A 22430-nucleotide genomic window follows, 5' to 3' on the forward strand; every position below is an offset into this window, starting at 1 on the left:
GCTGTAGTGGAGCGTACAATCCCCGTATAATATTTTTGTATTAATTAGATTAGATATATTATATTTAAACAGTGATTTTGATGAACCACAAATCTTCTTTATCGGTATTATAAAAAAAGGGAATCAGATTTAATCGATGAATTCACAGAACAATGATTAATCCGGGATTAATTGGATTGACCAGAAATTAATAGGATGATTAATTGAAGATTCAGATATTTAATCGGTTCGACGAGCTATGTAACATGGATTAATCGGTGATTAATCGTGATCAGTCACCGACTTTTATTAGAATATATCTTATAATCATATCAAGCATAATCAATTTATTAATATCCACTTATTACGATATTTGATATTAGGGGCTAAATCCAGAAATTAATCTAAGACCAGCTGGTCTTAAAAATTAAGGGAATGAATTTGTTCGAATTTTGCGAACTTATCCCCAACTTGAAAACAATTTTGCGATAGAATGCCATTTGCAAAAACCAAGTATAGGCCAACAATGTGTTGGTGTGGTGGTAGAGCTCTTGTATCCCTTTGCGGGAGGTCGGGAGTTCGGGAGTTCGACTGTAATCAATTAGCAAAAAAAAAAGAAAAAACCAAGGCTAGGAGATGAAAAACTGAAGACAAATCATAAAAAGGAAAGAGTCAATTATAAACTTGTGCAGATAGTACCTGCTATTCTACCAATCTTCAAACACATTGCATAAATGCGAAAGAGATAGGCAACTACCATTGCCATTCTCAACTACCTTCACCTCACCTCCCTAGTACTATTTCTTTATAGCAAGATTTTCTAGAAATTGAAAGTAAAGAAAGATCTAACTGAATGCCATAACATTCTAATGTTCATTAAATGGTTCATTTCTATGTGTTAAGAAATCAACAATAATTGCGGTTATAGACAGTACATCATAATAGATAGGCCCAGTGAACCCAGATTTAAGGGTTTATGCAGTTGCAAATATTTATTTGGATGCCTAGGTTACTACAGCGATGCATTCGTGTTGGAAAAAGAATGACCCTCTTCCAGACATCTCGAGATTTTAGGAGAATTTGTCTTTTAATAACATGTGTTTATTTCACCTTAAAATGCAGAAAAGAATCTAGAAATATACTTGATAGCTCACATTTGTTTCAAAATTCAGACTCGCAAGTCGCAGCATTTTGCAGAAAAAATTCCTCTCATAAAACGGAAAGCAGAAACACGGACTCTCTGTCTGCTTGTGGTTGTGATTAGGCTGCTGGTCAGGACAGAAGCTAAACAACTCTAACCAAGGGTAACATTCTGTTCAAGGATCCAGAAGCCTGGTCTGTTTTTTTTTTTTTTTTAATAAGTATCAATTCAATAATAAAAAGCCATACGGCATCTACAAAAATGTCGCGTCGAACAAACCATAAAACAAAAACAATAGCTGATTAACCCATTCTTGTTGGAGATACAATCACACCATTTGTTGGAGATGATATATCATATATTTACATGTACCCGCTTCACCATATCCAGTTGGAACTAATCCGGTTTGAGCTATCGACCATAATTGCGATCCCATAAAAACTCTTATCACCAAATCAAACACCATACTCTCACAAACAAAGGAGAGAAATACCAAAACTCTCACAAAGGAGAGAAATACCAAAACTCTCACTAAGGAGAGACTACAACGAAACTGAAATTGCAAATTAAATTAAAATTACAAAATAAAAGCAAACTTTAGATCCAGAAAACAAACCACAAAAATAAGAGAAACCGGACCCCTCTAAACCGTATAGCCATCCATTTGATCAGAGAAGACAAAAATCCGGATACTCCGATGGTCTGTTATCTCGTGTTTGTTAAAGCAATGATTTATTTCAAAAATTCTCTCAAGTTTGAATGATTATCAGCTACATGCCTACATAAATCTCTACAAAGCAACTCAACTCCATAAAATTACTGTATTAAAAGGAATCAGGTAGTATGTCATGCATGATCGAATCTTGAAGTTTCGATGTTTAAGGTTGAAACACTCTGCATCAGGCGTAACGATTACAAAAGAATAGATACTTACAAACTCCGAGTCCAAAAGAAATATCTGTGAATACATTGTTATCTTCAGTAAACTGCTGGTTGCTTAATTCCTCTAGATTACTATAGAGGAACTCGCATAGAACATATGGCGCAAGTCAATCTCTAATGTGAAAGCAATGGTTAGGGCTTTGTATTTGAGCCTGCATTCCTGATTTATTGAAAGACTTCAGTAAGAAACTATAAGAGACAGAATGAAGTCAGTAAATCATCTAATATTATGTAAAAACTATACATACTCTAAATGACTAGCAAGAATGAGCAAGTTCCAACCCTACCTAAACGAATCATAGACGTTGCCCTCAGGCCTCAGCAGTATTGTAGCCTAAGTGATAACCTCTTCTCTCGGTAACAAGAGGTTGATGGCAAGGGCGGACCCAGAATCATTTACTTATCCAGGCTAATTGCAAAGAGACATTTATACTAAATTTAGTAAAGAAACATGACTTATTTAGTTTATAAACTAAAAAATTGATGGAGAGAGTCTACAGATATGTAGGAGTAAAAGATATCTGCCATTGATCTTTGCTAATGAAAAAAGCTGTATGATGAGTAAGATAAAAGATGCAGAAGTTCAACTCTGTAAAGACCACGGAAAACATGCAAAAATCTGATGCTATAATAGTTATCTGACATAATAAAGCAGCTGGGTACTTCATACTTGACTGGTTTACAGGTGTGGAAACTCGTATGTGGCGGAATCTTGTTCAGAGCCTCTGATCTCATATTTCAGAGACGAGTTGGAACAACTTGGAATGCATGAGCATAAAACTCAAAAACAACAAATGCTTCTTTGTTCATAACTCCTAAAAGGGAGAGGGAAGTGACTGGCCTGGGTAGAATTGAGAGATTAATGATAATTGATAACCGTCTTTCAGTCCTCTTGTCAACAATTCATGATTCTATTATCCTCAAACCCACAAATTAAACAAGAACACTGGGTGAAACCATTCCCAGTACCATCATATAAGCTTCTCGTTATATCAATTCAAAACTATTACGAGTCTGCAGTTCCCTCGGAGAACAATCTTTCAATTGTGCCATGTACGTTACAAAAAATTCTACAATCACAACACTCAGCTATATGTCTATATCAATATATGTAATTATGTACTAGCCATAAACATGTTACATTTCCTCAAGAATAAACCTAAAACATTCGCTTCCAAATAATACTTGAAAAACAGAGAAAAAATTATTGATAGCAGAAACATAAGCATTCTTCTCTGCTCTACTGATATTGCAATACATAATCTAATCTTATGGGGGTAACATATTCAGTAATTGAATGTCATGGGCAATATAAATATCTTCGTTTCAGCAATAAAATTAAAAGAAACGCATAGAAAATCCATTGGATTCATCTAAAAGTTCAACAAATAACCACAAAGTGTCCCAACACTCTGATGGATAAGGCATTTAATTTTCATCCCCACTGATATCAGATGCTAGATCTGTCTCTGAAAAGGCGAATCTTAGGTAGAATTGTCAGAATCATAATAACTTAATTATATATAAATTCAAGTATCCGAGTCTGACATTAAACTTTCTTGATACCTAAAAAAAATAATTTTTCTCTGAGTGAGTAATTTATGAATGAAGATTGTCATTTTCTTAGCTGCATCATGTTGTACATCAAAATGCTCTACCCAGCGATGTCGTAGGCAAGGTCACTAAAATCACATAATTTTATTGATGTAATCATTATTAGACCATGAAGGCTCAGATGCATCAAATCTTCAAACAAACCGACACAAACACAAACATTAGCAGAAATTACCTAAACCACAAGGAAAAGGACCAATCGAATACTCAGCTCAAGAAGTTCAAAAAATCAGCTATGGACTTCACCAAAGCAAATTTATCAAAATTAACTCCAAAGTAATGCTTCTCCCATTTAGTAGCCTGGAGATTACTTGTACTTCCTGTTGGATTATTTTGATCCATCCATAGATCCATATAGTTCACATTTGCACTCCTAGGAATGCAGTAACTGATAGTTTTCATAATATATATGGGTTAATTATGAAATAGGACAGTCACTCCATACCAATATATATCATCCGGCTCACTCTCAAATTTTCGGTCTTGTTTAAAATATTGATTATTAACTGATACAGCCTGTTAAGTTTTTGAAAAGAAAATGTTAAAACATACAGGTACCGTTAAAGTCATCTACGTGTACAGTGACAAGGCAAAAAATTTATGGTGATTGGGCAACAATTGTAAAAGTCAAACAAGTCGATTAACAATTTAAAACATAACAAAATCAAAGATAAAAGATAAAAGAAACTACACTAAATGTAAATGATGTAAACCCCTTTGTGAGAGCTCTGAGAATCAAAGCCCTAACCCTTTGAGAGAGATCAGAGAATCGAAGCGGAGAAACGATTTGGGTGTGTAACAGCAATCCACTGCGAGGTGAGTTGAAAGGTATATTTTTTTCACCTTTATGATATATACATTTCATATCATAGGGCATGTATATATGTGTGTTGTGTTGTAATCGTATATTTACATTATTTTGCTTTCAGTGTGGTTAAATTTGATGTTTATGTGCACCATCGGGGGTATTTTGCACACCCACCCAATGGGACTGTCGGGTATGTTTGGGGTGTAGTTGATAACTTAGTGGAAGATACAGAGACCCTGGATTTTAGTGATTTAGAGCATTATACAGTTGCATTTGACTAATATCGTAAAAATTCCTTTATTTGTTATCAATGTGATGGTCATAGCTTTGAAAAAATGTTGGGGTTTTGTATGATGATAATTGCATTATGGAGATGATAGAATTCAGTAAGCCATATGGTAGTATATATTTGTATGTTGATCACTTTGATTTGGAAGATTTTGAAATAGAGCAGGAAATAAGATACGAGAAAAAGAACAGAGTATAGTGATGATAGTAGTGCGGATGGCCCTGATTTGTGGAAGATTTCGAGGATGAGGGGACTGATACTGAGGTTGAGGTAGCGAATGAAGGTGATGTAGAATTTGACGAGGATGGGAATGATGGTGAGTTGGTAGAAAATATGAAAGGTATGAAGATGAGAAAAGCTGTAGAGGCAAATAAAGTGAATGCTGCTTTGAGGAAGTCTATGGTTGAAAGAAGGAGATGATGGAAGTGGGGAGTCTGCATATCTTAGTGATGAAATGAGGTCACTGGCATCTTCAAGGGAAGATGAGCCAGTTAGGAAGGGCTAGAAAGAGCCATCGTCAACAAATAATAATAATAAAAAAATGCGGTGTATAATCCTAACAAATGTACAAATGGTACTAAGTTCAATCCAGGAATGAGGTTTGGCTCAATGGATGAATTTAGAAAGGCTGTTAGAGACCATGGAATTTCTGAGAGGAGAGTAATTTTGTTCAATCACAATGAAGTGGCAGGTGTCAAGTAGTTTGTGAGAAGAACTGCCCATTTTATATATAATGCAGAAAACTTAAAAATCATGAGACTGTTGACAATGAGGACATTGGTTGATCAACACATATGCACCAAGTCTTATAAAAACAAGTTAGCTTCGGTTAAGTATCTCACTGAGGTACATGGAGAGAGCATTAGAAAGAAGACTAACTTAGAAGATAAAGAACATGGTTGACACAATCAAGAATGATTTAGAACTAGAAGTGCTTAAGATAACAGTTATAAGGGTGAGAAAAGTAGCTGTTGAGGGTGTTTTTGACCGTTTGAAGGAACATTACTTTAGCGTGACGGATTTTGGCCATCAAGTCCTTAATAATCCATAAAACAGAGTTTTTGTAAGTACTACAAGGATTAATGAGAGTGATCTTAACAAGTTTAAGAGAATCTGTATTTGTTACTATGCACTCAAGGAGGGCTGAAAGCTTGGGTGTAAACCAGTGCTCGGGTGAGATGGGTGTTTTTTTAAGACAATTGTGGTGGTCAATTATTGTCAGCTGTTGGAAGGGATGATAATAACCAAATGTACCCAGTTGCATATGCAGTTGTAGAATTTGAAAATGGTTGGTTCGTTGAGCTACTGAAGGATAACTTCAATCTAGGGGATTGCAAGTAGGGGTGAGCATTCGGTTCAGTTAACCGAAAATCGAACCGATTAACCGAAAAAAATTCGATTTAGTTTTCGGTAAGCAAATTCTTCGATTTTGATTTTTCGTTTTTCAATTTTTTAACCGCGGTTAAGTGAAATATTTATACTTCTGCAGAATATTTATATTTTCATGAGAAGCATAGAGTAAACTTCTCCATATTTCGAATGTAAACTCTTGATGCATTTGAAAGTTTGTTATTTGGATGTTTTAAATTTGTAATTTAATAAGTATAAATTTGAATATTCTGAATTTTTTGCTTTAATTTCAAATTTTTTATATTTATGGTTAAATCTCGGTTTTATAATTCGATTTTTGGGAATAATTAAAATATTATTTTCGGTTCGGTTACAAAACCGAATTTATTTCGGTTCGGTTTTTGGTAGGCATTTTTCTGACATTTTGGTTTTGATTAGCTGAATTTTAATTTGGTTTTGTTCGGTTTTTACCGAATGCACACCCCTAATCGCAAGGGCTATACTATAATATTTGATCAACAAAGGTATGAGCTAACTTACTATATAATGTCAATTTATGCATTGACTCTAGGGATGAATGATGTAATTTTTAATAATTTTTAATAAGGACTTGAATTAGGGAATATTTTCCTAATGTAGAACTTAGAAACTGCGGAAGACATTGTGCTCCAATTTTAGAATGAGAAAAAGATTATGCTCTAACTGTTATTTGATATGTTTTCGTTCAAAGATTGAATAATGAGGTATATCTTCTATGCAGGTTCAAAGCTAATTTGCTTAGAAACCTGTTTTGGTCAATTTCAACAGCTACACATCCTGTAGCTTATTAGAAGGCCATGAAAAAAATGGAAAGAGCAAGCAAACCAGCCTACCAATATTTGATGACTAAAGACCCCAAGTCATGGTGTAAGGCCTTCTTTACCACACATTCAAACACTAAAAATGTGGAAAATAATATGTTAGAGTCATTCACTGCTTGGATTATTAATGAAAGGTTACATATCTTCAATTGATCATTTATTTGTTGTTTTGATATATGTTTTGATATGCTTTGTAGACACCCTTACTTGACTTGTCAGGTATATGCCTTTACCCGATATGCTTCAGGAGATTCATTTTAAGTAATGAATAGAATTACTGAATTAAGAAGAATAGAGAGAATACGGAACTGAATGAGTTGCAAACTTGTCCAAAGATTAAGGGAAAACTTGATCTTTCTGTGACAAAATCAAGAGATTGGAGGGCAACTTGGGATGGATTGAGGACATTTGTGGTATGGTTTCTATTTGATATATTTATTTGTTCTAATAATTGTTATTTTATTTGTGCTAACTATTTATGGAATTTTTCAGGTGAAAAATGGTATTGGGACCTTGATAGGTGACTTGACAGAAATAAAGACTGCAGGGTGTTTGACTTGACTAGTATTCCATTTGAACATGTAGTAGCAACATATAATAGACACAAAGGAGCACAGATCTAATCTTCAATATGTATATAATTAATCACCTTGAACGCATATATAATCTTGTATATGTATATAATTCATCACCTTTTATCATTTCTCCCAAATCATGGCTTATCAAATTAGATTATTTGGTGCTCAGTGTGAAACAAAACTACTAATTTCTACAATGTCACTATATTATTATAGATGATTAAAAAGACACGAAATGCATAACCAAAATTTTCATATAAGGTTGATATCATTTCAGTTACTTACGAGGTACCATACAAAGCTTAATCAATCATGATTAAATTTAAATATGTCTGAAAAGTGAAAACAGATTAAACACAGTAAATTCGGAAGCTAAGTTATGAGTAGATCCTAGCCCCTCAGAGTGGAGAAACGTATGTGTAAAGATCTTTTGGAGGAGAAGAGTATACAAGGAGTAAAACAATACAGGTAAATATCGATAATAAAAATGAAATTAATAAAACAGTAAACAAAGCAAAGAATAAAGTTTTAATAGATATATTGCACAGTTTTAATAGATAAATGGCACATATAAGACAAAGCAAATAGACAGTACAATATCTAGGATGAAAATATAATCCAAGAAAACCGAATACTCCCTGTGGTACTTTGTCCATCTCCAAACGAGAGGGCCCACTACTCCAAATCATCGATCCCATGGGTTCCTAACTAAGATATAGGCCCTCAACCAGATTTAAAACTTCAGTCTAGCCTCACATTTTCAACCCACATCCTGACCGATGTGTACATTTAACTCTTACTGTACATTAACGTTACCAAATTTTTTACACAGGATACTTAAACCCAGGATCTTTTTCCTTCCTATTCTAACCAATAGGGGTAATGCATGGATCAATATATTGACGATACAAGAAAGGAACACCATCAACAGATTTTACAGAAATACAAGAATAAAGAATGGAAATCCGCATCATAAAAACCTTGACTTTACACTCAAATTATAACTTCATGCTCCAGTTCAACTAATCAATGTGTCCGACTTGCATGTTTTTTATCTGCTCAATACAAGCTCAAGAGCTTTGACTTGTGGCTGGGTCAAGCTCTGCATTAACAAGTAATTGGTTGGAAGTCGGACAAAATTATGCATATATCTATCAGAAAATTTAAAAATTGCAAGCCTACTGAATAAAAATACTACTCATATACCTGGCATAGATGATCAAAATATGGTTTGTCACTATGAGAGAACTTCACGATAAAATCCACTAGATAGCTTGTTAGATTAATCTGCCATGATTCAGTATAAAGGTCAAATACTCAAATCTATATGGAAGATTTGTCCACAATATTTATTATTTAATAAAGCTTCGGGGTCTAAAGAAGACACCTTATTTAAAGGATCAGCACTACTTAGCAATTCATCCTCGAAACCATCATCTTGGTCCTTTTAACAATGGCAGGGACAATAATGAATATTAGCTATAAATTTTTCCAGATATAAACATAAGACGAACATCGTCCGAGTGTATTAAAAGGATATATTATTTCTGCACACCTCATCAAAGGATTTTGCCATTGACTCAAGATAGCTGTTTTTGACTCTACCAGATATGTTGGCACCTGCCGAATATAGCATATTTTGATTGGTTTCAGTATCTTCGGCCTCAACTTCTTCCCATTCATCATCCTGAAACACAAATTGCTTTAGATTTAAGACATCCTTATCAATTGGTCAACTATTGTCATGAGCATTGAGAATCAGCAAGTACCTCGTCAGCACCAGCTACAAACTGTTCTCTCATCTCAATAAGTGTATCAGCCAGGATAGCAAGTATCTGCCATCCCCATGAAATAGTTTTTAGCCAGGCAGTTTTTAGAGCTAACTAAGCTCAGGTCTATCATATTACATATACATTCTCATCAATGGTATCCATATCTTTTTATGCTAGCTAATTTACAATTATTTTTTTTACATTCCTAATATTTCCCATCTTATATAAGAGTGCTGATGAAATTTTTAAAAGCAGTAGAGAGTAGAGACATATTTCCAGTCAAGCACAAAAGAAAGCAGGCATAAAAAAAAATGGAGTATATAGATGAAGAAAAATCATCAATAGAAGGAAAACAGGAATAATGGAAATTGCAAGTTTATTATTTAAACAGGGAAAATTACTGTGGCACAAGCACTGCACAGCATGTTGGCCGGACCTAATATGGACCAAATATAGCTATTCTTGGATAATGGTCTGTGCCTGTAATTCATATGACACAGACATGTAGGAGGTTAGTACATACCTTTGCAGGGAGAGGCATAATTGTCCACTGATCTGGAGCTAGTTTAGCTTTAGAGCGAGTGGTTATTCCTGAAGTGGACTTCATGATTTAAAGGAAACATTTTAATTGCTTGAAAGGAATCCAATACATGCCAAGTGCACAAGCAAATGAAACCACACCTTAATCAGATGTCCTTGAACATTAACTATTTCCAAATTTGCATGCCTGGTTGATAACAGTAAAGCCAAAGCAGTGGTGGTAACTATTATTTGGTATGCCCCCTGTATTTCTCCTGTATTAAGCAGTACTGAGACGATTATAATATTTCTTATATAGACATATTTTATGTATCTATGGTATATATACAACCAGACAGTCAACAGTTTAGGAAACCGATACTCATAAATATCGTTTCTTTCTTCTTTTTTAAAAGTTATCAAGCAACAACTACACAAATAAACTTTTGAGCAATGAGGTAGTTACTGCACTACTTCAGTAAGCAGATTTAGCATTTAAGAGATGGTAGAATAAAAATAAAAAATAACTGATAAATATACCCGTTTTGTGATTAACTATGAAACACCAAGTCACCAAGCACTAGAATGCCTAATTAAACTCATATAAACAACAATCAGCAAAAAATCAGTTGTATCATGAAAAAGTGATGGCCACTAGAATATTTATGTGTGAAACAGGATACTAAGAAGCAAGTTATCGAGGACACAGAATAAATAAAAATAACGATTTCATGAACAATGCTTGCCTTGCTGCTTTGACCATTCGGACATCACATATGCAAAAGCATTATAATGGCCCTCAACTGGGACTGAGATCATTAGATCAATAAATTGCTCCACTTGTGGTACACTTATATGAACCTGCAGAAATAGGGAAAGTTAAATATCGATTTTCTTAAATGCTTTAACATCCTATTGCAGATAGAAAGAAGGTTGGTACAAAATCCAGATCATTGTTCTTTTTCCGAAGAAGTCTCTTGTAAAGACCAAGTGTCTTCAAATTATTACTCTTACCACAGAACAAGTGGCAAGCCTAAAATAATAATCGGATAAGACAAAAAAAAATAAATTAAAATAGTACATAATGTACGGTAAATTACCTGTCCTCCTAAAACCTCAAGTTGGAGGAACTAACATGTTCATATTATATATTCTAACACTCCCCTTACTCGAAAGCCCATATTTGGGGTAAAGATACGATGTTATGATACCACTTTCCCAAGACCTCAAGGTGTCAGGAGTTAACTGGATGATTTATTATATTCTAACATGTATGATGTTCCGTTTTTATCAAATTAAGAATGGGATATCAGTGCTTCACGACAATTTAAGTTTAAATAACAGGAATTGAAGCTATCACAAAAAGTTGATAATATACCAGTCTAGCAAATATAAGTATTAATGAGCTTTTCAATCCTGCAATTTGACAAGATTGCATGCGCCTAACAAGAGCAGCTACCAGGTCTCTAATGTGCTGTGCCATTTGTGATGGCAGATGTAAAATTAGTTGCAGAATGTAACTTGCAACAAAGAGCGACCCTGAGCTTTCCAGATCAGGGTTGAGAAGCCTGCACAATCATATGTTGTCCTTGTTGATAAGCCAATAAATAACAATCAATATAAATTAAGAGATATATATTATAAACTGCAAAAATGATAATAAAAAACCTTGCTACTTATATTAGATTAAAATAGACTACTGTAAAAAAATCCATAAGATGAAATCCAAAAACGTCCTACAAAATTATGCATTCCAAACTTACAGAAAGAAGATCCAAGAATACCACCTCCTTGACATTAAATGCCAAGAAATGTTATATAAATACACACACACACACACACACACACACATAGGGATAGGATCAAATAAAAACTTTTTTAAGTTACAAACTTACAAACTTTTTTTTGAATTTTTTATTATTCTCCCATCGTGTTAATCCTTAGTTATAGAAAGTATCCATGTTGAAATTTCTTGAAAAAACATCAGAATTTTTATAAATTACGCATAAATAAATCGTGCATTCAACATATTTGTAACTCGTTAAATATAGGAAATGATACCAATTATATGTACAATAATATGACACTGAATGAGTGAGCGGCCAAAGCAAGTGTTGGATTCTGCTATTTAATTATGGCCAAACTCCACATCAAGCTTGAAAATTTCTTGATCCTAAATTCGGGTCTCGTAATTTAGAAAGACACACACAACATGAATCTACATCATTAACTTTTCTCAGAAAACGGAAAGAGTCAGAAAGACAGAAATCACCTTGAAGCTACATCAAGCAAACTCTTCATGGTAAATACCGGGTCACCTCCCCAAGAAAGCAAATCTTCTTTTCCGCAATACAAGAAGGCAGCTAAGCACTGAGTTGCATTCTGCCATCATTACAGGAACATAATGAATAATTACAATATAAAAAAAATATTCAATAATCACATCCCTGCCGTGAATTTAACAAATCTGTACACAGTACAAACAATAACCTGCATTTCACTATGGTCGTCACTTTGTAGGACTATGCGTACCACAGGATCAAAGGAAACATCATAAACTGCTTTGACAACATCACTAGGGGCATTCTGATGCATTTTACAGAAAATATTAATTAGTTCAAACTGAGAAAACAAGAAAGACGGCCATAAATATATCTAGAAACAAACATGGGTGTGAACTCCAATTATAAAAAAGCTAAGACATTGTATCTAGAAACACACGTAAGTGTGAACAACAGTTATGGTAAGTCTGAGTCACTGTTTAGCAATAAGAAAAGTGCAAATTCTAACTCACCTTCAACAACATTGCCACAAGGTCAAGTGAACCAGCAACCAAACCATCAGGTTGTTGTTGAGGCTGAAACAATGTCAACCAAATGCATTACAGACAACCCACTTTAAAAGAGATAGATTCAATCAAATTTGAGTAATATGAGAAACCATACACGATTAAGGATTGGTCCAATATAAGGCAAAATTCGAGAAACCAGGGGATGTATACATCCAGGAGCATTTTTTATTGCCTGGAAAAAAGAAAGATTAAACAAGTATTTAGTTCAATGAAACACAGAATATATAGTACCCCATTGAAAACCATGACTGCATATATACACAGAGATCCACGCAATCTCCCTCAAAAAGTAAAATAATCCAAACAATCTATTTAACTGAATATTTATAAACCGCCAGGTGGCGAGTATAGTAGTTCTTATAGGAAGATTACTTCATGAAGAAAAGAATAAACCTACGAGTAGAAGCAACAGAAAAGAATTATGAAGCTATCCCGAAATATAGCCAACTATATAAAATCTAAATGAAATATTTGTGTACACTGTTTTCCTTATAATTAAAATTTTGGAAATTATTAATGGTACCATTGTGGTATTGGCTTCTATGAATGGTACCATTTCGTGTTTTTGACTTACAAGCGGTACCACTCAGTTTATGATCCGTTAACGGTACTACCATTCCGTCCATTAAAAACGTTAGTTGACCATATTTATTTCGTATTTTCCTTTAAAAAACACAAAAAATACAACTGATATCCGTATTTTTTCTTTGCGTTCTTGAGTTCTTCAGCCCGGGATATGATGGTCTGGTGAAGGCCACAACAGCAGCAAGGCAGCACTTCAGCCCAGACCAACAAAGACAACTGGTCATTCAGGCCCTTGATAAAGCTTTCCTAAGCCCATCCTCTCTTTAGTGAGTTTCTTTTGGTCGCCAACCATCCTCATCTCTCTTTCTCTCCCCCCCCCCCCCCCCTTTTTCTCTCCCCCTCTCCCTCCCTCTCTCTACGTCTGTGCACGTAGACTAGCGGCTCGTTGGAAATAAAAGGGCCTGAGCAGTGGTATTGAGGCTACTGTGGGTGCTTGTGTTTATATATCAGTTGTGTTGTTTAATGTAATCGTGAAAGGTTAGATAGAGCTCGTCTGAAGCTTCGATTTGGTTACTCATACTCTTAAAACGGACACCGGCAACATGATCAAAAAGTTGTTTAATCTTCAAGAACTCAAGAACACAAAGAAAAAATACGGATATCAGTTGTATTTTTTTTTTAAAGAAAAATACGATATAAATACAGTCAACCAACGTTTTTAACGTTTTAATGGACGGAATGGTAGTATCGTTAACGGATCATAACCTGAGTGGTACCGCCTGTAAGTCAAAAACACAAAATGGTACCATTCATAAAAGCCATACCACAATGGTACCATTAATAATTTCCCTTCAAATTTTTGTTGCATTCAACAGAAACTATGAGGCAACAGTATGTGTAAACACTTTCTTGCAGATCTTAAAGCACAAAAAGAAATGTGAGAGCGGCATGTGAGGGCCTAAGGGGATATCTAAAAACTTAAAGACTGATATTATCGACAATTTCTATATTATGATCACCTCCAGTATCTCAAGAGCATCAATGCTAACGAAAGGGTCTGAAACATGCAAAGCCCACATGCCAAGGATGACAGGAGAGATAAGTGGCTCAATCGATGAGAACTCTGTTGACTCATGGCCTACAAGAATGAAAAGAGAGAAAAAAAAGGTAAATAGCAAGTAATGGCAATAAGCTAATAACTCGTGCAGCAAAAAACTAAGACAATGATATACAAAGAAAGATTATATTATCCAATACCGACCTGCCTCCACTCCAGCTTGCAGTGTTTCAAGTACCAGATGCATTGTTTCATCAGATGCCTAGGAAGCAGAGCAAGAGTTCAACAATTATCCCAAACAATAAGATGAAAATGAATAACAGCTATATCAAGGTGCCACACTAACCTGCTTGAGAAGATCTATAAGTGATGAAAATAGATTCACAAAATGAGGCAGAATAGTTACAATATTTGCATCAGGCAATAGCTGTGTAAGTGCTCGACAAGCACCTACTTTGACAGGAGGGGGCCTACAAGGATAGCATTAACTTATGAAGACTTGAACGACTTCCAATCCTACAAAACATAGTATTGAGATAGACACTTACACATCGAGGCCGATTGTCTTGATAGCAGCATAAAGGAACTGCTCAACAATATCATTATTGATCTGGAAAAATGGGTGGAAGATTTGAAAAAGTTTCTCAATACAACTTGATGGAAGAATAATTTAAGATGCTTACCACAGTTGAGAAGTTAGCAACAGTTGAAAACATGCGAGCATAGAGAAATGGATATTCATGTACCCCTGCATAGAAAACAATAAGTACTCCTCAAGGAGTTAACAATGTGAACATCTTAGTGGAACCAAAAAGAGCACCTGTTGCCATGTCCTCTGAAAGTATTTGCTCTAAGAGGTTCCCTAAAGTGCATCCCGGAAGCAGAGAAATCTGTACAGAATGACATTCACTAAGATTTTCAGAGACAACAAAACTTAATATACACCCTTCAAAAAGGGGAAAACTACTGTAAACTACGCTACCAATATTCAAAATTGAAGCTCACTATATCATAAAAATATTAATGCTTATAAAGATATTATCAATAAATGTCACACCTCTTGTTCAGACAGTGAAGTCAAAGCCAGAAGATTTGCCTCTCTCATCTGAAAAATACTTTTGGATGAGACAGAATAGAAATAATTCATGCTCATAAAAGATTGTCTATGTCAAGTAATCTAATACAAATCCAAGTGAGAGCTATATAAACTTACCGTGAACAAATGAGTCACTACCTTACTCCCCTCCTATTTATTATATCAATTTGGTATCTGTCCAATTATAAGCATTTTTGGGTTTCTAATTAAAGACCTTTATTCAAATTTGGGCTATGATAAAGTTTACTCCGCCACTAAGCTTTCAGACTTCAATTTCTCACCTTGTACACTATTAAAATCATTGAAGACTCAAAGTAAAGATATGACTATGCTACTTCAGTATTGTGATTGCTTGTTTTAAGGCACTATCAACAGCTTGAATAGAGAATAAATCATGTTGAGAAGTGTCCTTTTAAAGATTCAGGACACGCCAACAAGTCAACAACATAACCTAACGTTCAGGTTCTAAGATGATGTTTGTAAAATTAGTTTAATCTCGGTTCCTTTTGTGGATAAAGATGCCTGACGTCATCAGTAAAATGCGAAAAGTTTGAAAAAGCTATTTGGCCCGCATTAATGTTCTTATTTTATCTTTTAACTTACTCTCCACCAGCCAGAAGAACCAGAAGCCTTCTCCTGTTGAGATTCAACAAAGCGTTTTCTAGCTGCTTCCACTATAGCATGAATTCCCTCTGTACCACATGAGCTAATAATTTCTTCCAGTAAAAGGGAACCTGCAAAAAAGATATAAAAGCATTAGACATGTATATTTGCCATAAAAGCAACAGTAACCATCGGATAGAGGCAAGATATCCTGGTTATGACATGCATCTTACAGTGAGAAAACAAAAAAGGTTTTATCACTTATTAGTAAACTAAAATACTAGCTTCTTTCGTCAAAAAAAATAAAAAATACTAGCTTCTGGAGATACAATAAAACATACCACCTTATCTACTATGTCTTTCTAGTACTCCATTAAACCAAAACAAATCAAACAGGATTGTGGCCGAACTCATGTTAACTCTAATCCCACCTCAAGATAGCATTTAAATATTAAAAGGAGTTTATATCAAACTGGCCGCTCCTTGCACTCAAATGTCTCACTTGACTTGCTGTTCTCAACCGGAGCTCATTTAAACCACTTAATTACTATACATATCACTCCAATACATTGCTCGAAAAATAACTAAAAATATGATAAAATGGAGGCCATATGCTGATGTGGCACTTCAAGTATTACTATTTGACAGAGAAAACATAAATATAACAATTAATCTAGAGCACCAAGTGTCAGTTCTGTCACTTTTTCCGTTTTTTTAAGAAATTTAATTGAATATATATGTGGTGATTTAAGTGGTTTAAACAAGCTCCCATTGAGAACGGTGAGTTAAGTGAGACATTAGAGTGCAATGAGCGGCCATTTAATATAAACCCCAACATAAAATAAAATACCCTCAACTTTTGATAAATGCAAATACAGATAGTGTAAAAAAGCACTTCAACAACGTAGCCAAATTCCTTTTTGCTGCAACATTGTGACCCATAACCCACATAATACTCTGTGAATGTGAACAATCAAAGTGATATGGACTAATAGATAAAGCATAAACATGAAAATGTCAATGTCACATATCAAGAGATGGGAAAGATTCGATAAATGTCAAATAAATTCCAGGACAAAATAACATGAATTGCATAACCAAAGGAATCTCAAACGAAGGTAGAACAGATTTTGAACCGCAGACCTACTTTTGGAAAGATTAAAGTCATGCATTTACTTACCAGAAACACGGCAACTATAGGTATTTTCATCCTCATCTGCAACATACTGGTTCGCATCAAGTGACCAAGTATGAACCTGGAAAAGGGTATGACATTCATATGCTTTTAAATGGCATACCACATATTTGATGAAAACAGAAATGATATAAACATATGATCTATACCTGTTGTTCAGTCATTTGAAGAAAAGCTATAGTGTAATACACCAATTCACTGATATTGTTTCCAAGAATCTAGACAATATTTGTCATTATAAGTATTATTACATATATACGCCTGTAATGACAATATTAGATAAAAATCACTTGAGCAATTACTTCATTCAGTAGAAATTCAGAGACATACCTTTACAAATCTTGGACTACCCACAATGGTCAAGAGGAACTCAAATAACTGCATGATAAGGTCCTCAACAGTATAAGAACAGAACCCTAAGCAAAAAAACAGAAACAATTGTCGATTGCTAATGGCCAAAGCCATGCCAAAGCCATGAGTAACGCAACAAATTTTCTGCGTCAGTGGCAGGAGCATATAACCTCCAAGGTTATTTGAAGAGCTAGAAACGATAAAAATTTTCTAATATTTTATGCCTGTAATCTTAACAAATTTTATTCACAGAGGCAACTACACTGACCAAATAGAAGATTAATATCTTAAAAAAATCGACCCACCTGAATAATGAATGACTCGAGGCTTTTCTCAGCTCCATCAGAGTCATAACGCCCATCATAGGAATCATCTAAACCTTCAAGTGCTGATCGTTCATACACTCTAAGTGAGGACACAAATGTCTGCCATATTGGCCCCATAATTCCTGAGACAACATATTATCTCCAGGTATAAATTACTCCTATAGCTAGCAGAAGATTTTACTCCTAAATTAAAAATATGCTAAAGCCACGAGCTTACCCATAAATTGAGATTCAATAAGTCCTGGGAAATTCTGAACAAACTGATTCAAGCACTTTAAGACCTGATGTATACTTAACGTCAGAATCATGGTCCTGGTAAAATTACATAAATGAAGCTATCAGACACAACCTCCATTCTTATGCTCCAATCATCTGGATCTTCAGGTTGAACTGGTATGTCAAGAATAGAAGAAAACTGATCCATCCAAGGTTTAAGCATCGGTAACAATAATGCACTGGTTTCAGCCTACAAGTGTAGATTAACAAATTATAATTTATTAAGAAAGAATAGATTAATATAAACCCGAGAATTTCTAAACTAAATAGCAAGAGACAGTACCTTGTATACGCCACTCATAACCCCCAGCATAGAGGTACAAGAATAAATAATTGAAAGTGCCCTCGCACGCAATTGTTTATCATAAACCTGCATAAGGTATACATTCATGTATTAATAATAAGTAAAAGTATAATCTGATTTCACAAAATTTTGTTTTTATAAGCATTATAATGTGCTATTGTATTATTCTACAATTATAGTGTTCATACTCATTGTTATCAATCTATATATCTAGATATCAATATATAACAAAATTGATGATTACTTTCATTTTCTTTATTTCTGACCACCCTTACTAAATATTTCATTATAGATCTTAATCTACTCATTAAGAAGCACGAGTAGAATTTAAACGTATACTACCTCAGTTACTCTTATGATTACATCACTCCACAATATCTTATATAATTTAGTATCTCCTTACAAAGATGATGCATAATAGTTACACTTACCACAAACTCACTTTCCCTTCCTAGTCCACTTATTCATCTCATATTCTCTCTTAAATCATTTTAATCTTCCAAATATTATATTTGTAAATGTATTTTGTTATTTATCTCAATATTTTCTACATCAAAATATTAATAGTTATGATTCACTACATCTAATTATGAATTAATATTAAATGGCATTTTTTGATTTTTTGAATATCAAAGGTATAAATAACAAATATATTAAATTCTTCTCTCTATCAATCTCTACATGTTACAAACCAAATTAAGGGTAGTCCTTTATAAGGGCCTCAAATCCAGTCACTAAACAGAAAAAATTGCTTTAGTGGACCTACATATAATGAAGAGATAGATGCATATTAGACTGACCTGAGGAGATGATACAATTGTATACAAACACGGAAATAGAACTGGCACTAGTGTGGGGGCAACTGTATCATCCAAGTCTGATGAAAGAAGCGCCAAGCATCTTAGAGCCCCGTTAACTGTGTAAAGTTATCAATAGAGTTTATAAATGTTTCATGGATATCATCACCTTCATTATAATCATATGAAGCAACAGCGTGAAAAGACCAGAGTGAATTTATATCATGAAACCACATTTTACAACCTAAAGTCATCAAATGTAATATTCTTATACCGAGCTAAATTCTAATTTTCTTTAATCCCTACTTGGTTGTTAGTCAATTAATATAAAACAAAACACAAAATTAAAATATCTTTCCTATTAATGTTCAACAATATCATATAACATCATACTGTTGATATATGACCAGCCATGGGATAAAGCAAGCAGACACAACCTCATGATAAGAAGATAGGCATCATGTGAATATCTTCGGTTTATTACTTTATCGCATATAAAGAAACAATTAATTATTTTTCCACAAGAGATTACATATCTTCAACATCAAAAGGAGTGTGACATTTAAGATGGGTCATCTCCTAACTCCTGTCAATACCCAATAGTATACAGACGAATCAAATAAATTTTAGATAAAGTGTAGCGCTGCTACATCATAATGATGAAAAACACAAACAACCAATTACTCTTGTTTGATTTATTTTTTTTTAACTGAAGGATTGAGTTATGGTCATGCTAAAATGTTTCCTGAACACTTTTACACATCTAGCAGTACATTAAGTCATTCATATGGTCCAGAACTGATGTCAAAACAAACTGCCGAAGAGAGTTCATAACATAGACAAAAAAATAATCTCAACAAAAAATATTATGAATTTTTTTATAAACGGCTACAACAGATTATGCGGGACCAACACAAGGAAGAACAATACATATAATGTATACTCACGTGAGAGGGATAAAATCAGTGTTGTTCATGGAGAAAAATCCTAATAAGCGCAAGACCTAATTGTAAAGCGTGACTAGCAAAGCACCATTAATCGCGCAATTTTTTGACTTTAAAAAAAAGCAAAAAAAAAAAAAAGAGAAGATAATAACATATTTTATCAAGAATATATTACTTATTAAATTCGTAACTTCTAAACATAGCAGAGCATGTCTATTATAATAAAAATATCAATTGTAAACCATCAATCAATGATCTTCAACAATTCAAAAGCTTTGCAGTCATTTAGCTCAACTTCCGGCCCTTCAAATTCTCATTCTTCCTCTTCTCTTCTATGCTTGTTATGTACAATATTTGGGGAAGATTTGAAGATAGAGTTTATTTTATTCCCCCCTCCCCCTTTTAAGGGTACTCTTAACCTTGTGCACTTTTAGCGCAATTAAGCGCATCTAAGCACAAAGCGCAATTAATCGTGCAATCAAGCGTGCCTTTAACAACACTGGATAGAGTTAATGTATATATTGAAGCTTTATATTTAATCATTAAGTATTCATTTTTAAATATATTTGAAGAACTAGCATGCTTTATAGTCAAAGGGACACCAGAATAATTAATTTAATTTGATTTTTTGAAACAAAAAATATTTACATTAGATAAAAGATACCTGCATTTAAGTTAGTTTGGTCATTTATCAACTTCAAGAGGAACGGTAGCAAGTCCGGCCAATCTTCAGGCCAGTCATAATGTGCAACTGATGCAACAGCCATACTAATTGCCGTGCATATCTTCTTATGGTTATCGTCAAGTGACAGCAGGAGAAGACTTCTTATGGTTTCCTGTACAATGATTTAAACTCAAGGAAAGAATTTATGTTTCATAAAATAATAGCTCACCAGCCAATAGTTTAAGATAAACAAATAGAGAGTAGTAAAACTAAAAAAAATATCTAGCAATCAGCACTACCATGGATAATATTACCTTTTCTTGAATAGAGACCACTGGATGTTCGAAATTTTCCTCATTCTCCTGCCAATGTTTTTTAACGAACTGCTTTAAAAGAACTGCAGCTAGGTATAACATGTTAATTCTAACAAGGAACGGAAACGGAACAAAGAACATTAACCCTACAAGTTTTGTAACATTCCGGTTAACTATTTTCTATAAAACAAAATGCAACTAACTGAAATTTGAAATACATAAAAAGATTAAAATTCTTGTGGCCCTATGGAGAATTGGTCAGAAATCCACAATAGAGTCCGACCACAATTAATTGACAAAATCACAAAAGGATATCTGGCGTGCTCCTAAAGGAAGCTCCCTATTCCCGGCAATCCTGCACAATGCACTCCCAAAACCTTCAAAAGAAACAACAAACCTTAGCTCCAACTCATACCATCGGCCAGCTGTTTAGCTAATCAAGACGATCTTACTAAATTAACACGTCCTACAACACCAATTAGCCTTAAGAAACATTGTTACAACACAAATTTGGTAAAGTAAAATATACACAACAAGTACTCTACAGTCTTCACACAAACCATTTAATCAACAGTCCTCCAAAACTAGTTTAGCATAATAAGCGGTCCTCCGAAATTCATCAATTCGTAAACAATACAACACTAATTACACCTCATTATATATCCAATCTAAAATATTAACAATTAAACCAATATGCAGACCACGCGCAGTAAAATTACTAAACTAACAGTCTCGAGGACACGAGAATCTTTCTCAAATGTCTATGGCTAAAAATACACTGTGTTAGTTCCATTGGACCGATAATTTCATCGAAAAACCTGGTTGGACGGAGGCCTGATTGAGCGACGTCTCAGCGAAAGATCGAACTTGTTGATTAGTGTCAAGAGTAGCGTTTAAGCAGTTGAGTAGCCAGTGTTGATCTTGATCCACCATGATTGACTGAGAGTGTTGGTTTTAGTGTGTGTTTTTAGTGTGTGTTTTGGAGAAATGTGCGGCAAATTGGAGGGAGAGTGTTTGTAATTGGGGGAGTATATATAGAGTTAGGGCTTTTAGAGGGGATGATCGGACCGGATCCCGGTTCCAGTAATTAGCTTTTTGGCCGTTCCAGTATGTTCTGGTTTTGTTCGTCTAAACCCGGTTAAAATAGTGTGGAAAACAATTTTAATTAATAATTAATTTGTTGAATGGATATTACTAATTTAGAAAGAAAATTTATTTTGTTAATTAGATTTTACTAATTTATAAAATTTGGTGTTCAATTCTTGTTTGATTAGT

General features: G+C 34.2%; 1 protein-coding gene and 2 long non-coding RNA genes across 7 annotated transcripts; 1 reads left to right on the forward strand and 2 right to left on the reverse strand.

Moving 5' to 3' along the window:
• Positions 1–1922: 1922 nt before the first annotated feature.
• LOC108193432 (uncharacterized) lies at positions 1923–4172 on the reverse strand. 2 transcript variants are annotated; one of them, XR_010285336.1, is made up of 2 exons: positions 2350–4172; positions 1923–2222 (listed from the first exon to the last, which is right to left on the reverse strand). It is a non-coding gene; the product is annotated as an uncharacterized LOC108193432 (long non-coding RNA). The 2 variants fall into 2 exon arrangements; XR_010285335.1 differs by having other exon boundaries at positions 2311–4172.
• Positions 4173–4346: 174 nt separating this feature from the next.
• On the forward strand, positions 4347–7684 carry LOC108193431 (uncharacterized). 3 transcript variants are annotated; one of them, XR_010285333.1, is made up of 4 exons: positions 4347–4504; positions 4606–4674; positions 6884–7396; positions 7476–7684. It is a non-coding gene; the product is annotated as an uncharacterized LOC108193431 (long non-coding RNA). The 3 variants fall into 3 exon arrangements; XR_010285334.1 differs by lacking the exon at positions 4606–4674 and having other exon boundaries at positions 4348–4504; positions 6884–7117; positions 7203–7396; XR_001801182.2 differs by lacking the exon at positions 4606–4674 and having other exon boundaries at positions 4348–4504.
• A 388-nt stretch (positions 7685–8072) lies between these two features.
• Positions 8073–22251, reverse strand: LOC108196614 (uncharacterized). Of its 2 annotated transcripts, XM_017363973.2 has the most exons (33): positions 21974–22249; positions 21471–21532; positions 21156–21248; positions 20842–21013; positions 19237–19352; positions 18416–18502; positions 18206–18322; positions 18074–18137; positions 17836–17978; positions 17510–17557; positions 17329–17397; positions 17165–17240; positions 15985–16115; positions 15343–15390; positions 15106–15175; positions 14969–15033; positions 14834–14895; positions 14632–14755; positions 14490–14547; positions 14248–14366; positions 12798–12875; positions 12647–12709; positions 12343–12438; positions 12125–12234; positions 11231–11420; positions 10599–10713; positions 10015–10127; positions 9857–9934; positions 9331–9396; positions 9117–9248; positions 8949–9005; positions 8768–8848; positions 8073–8663 (listed from the first exon to the last, which is right to left on the reverse strand). In XM_017363973.2, exons 1-33 carry the CDS (start codon positions 22086–22088, stop codon positions 8613–8615), a joined length of 3069 nt encoding a protein of 1022 aa, XP_017219462.1. In that variant the 5' UTR covers positions 22089–22249; the 3' UTR covers positions 8073–8612. The 2 variants fall into 2 exon arrangements, 1 of the variants encoding a protein (XP_017219462.1); XR_010285332.1 differs by lacking the exons at positions 8073–8663; positions 8768–8848; positions 8949–9005; positions 9117–9248 and having other exon boundaries at positions 9857–9924; positions 21974–22251.
• Between the last annotated feature and the right edge of the window lie 179 nt (positions 22252–22430).

This window comes from Daucus carota, chromosome 7, assembly GCF_001625215.2.
Source record: "Daucus carota subsp. sativus chromosome 7, DH1 v3.0, whole genome shotgun sequence".
In the NCBI taxonomy this organism is placed as follows: domain Eukaryota; kingdom Viridiplantae; phylum Streptophyta; class Magnoliopsida; order Apiales; family Apiaceae; genus Daucus; species Daucus carota.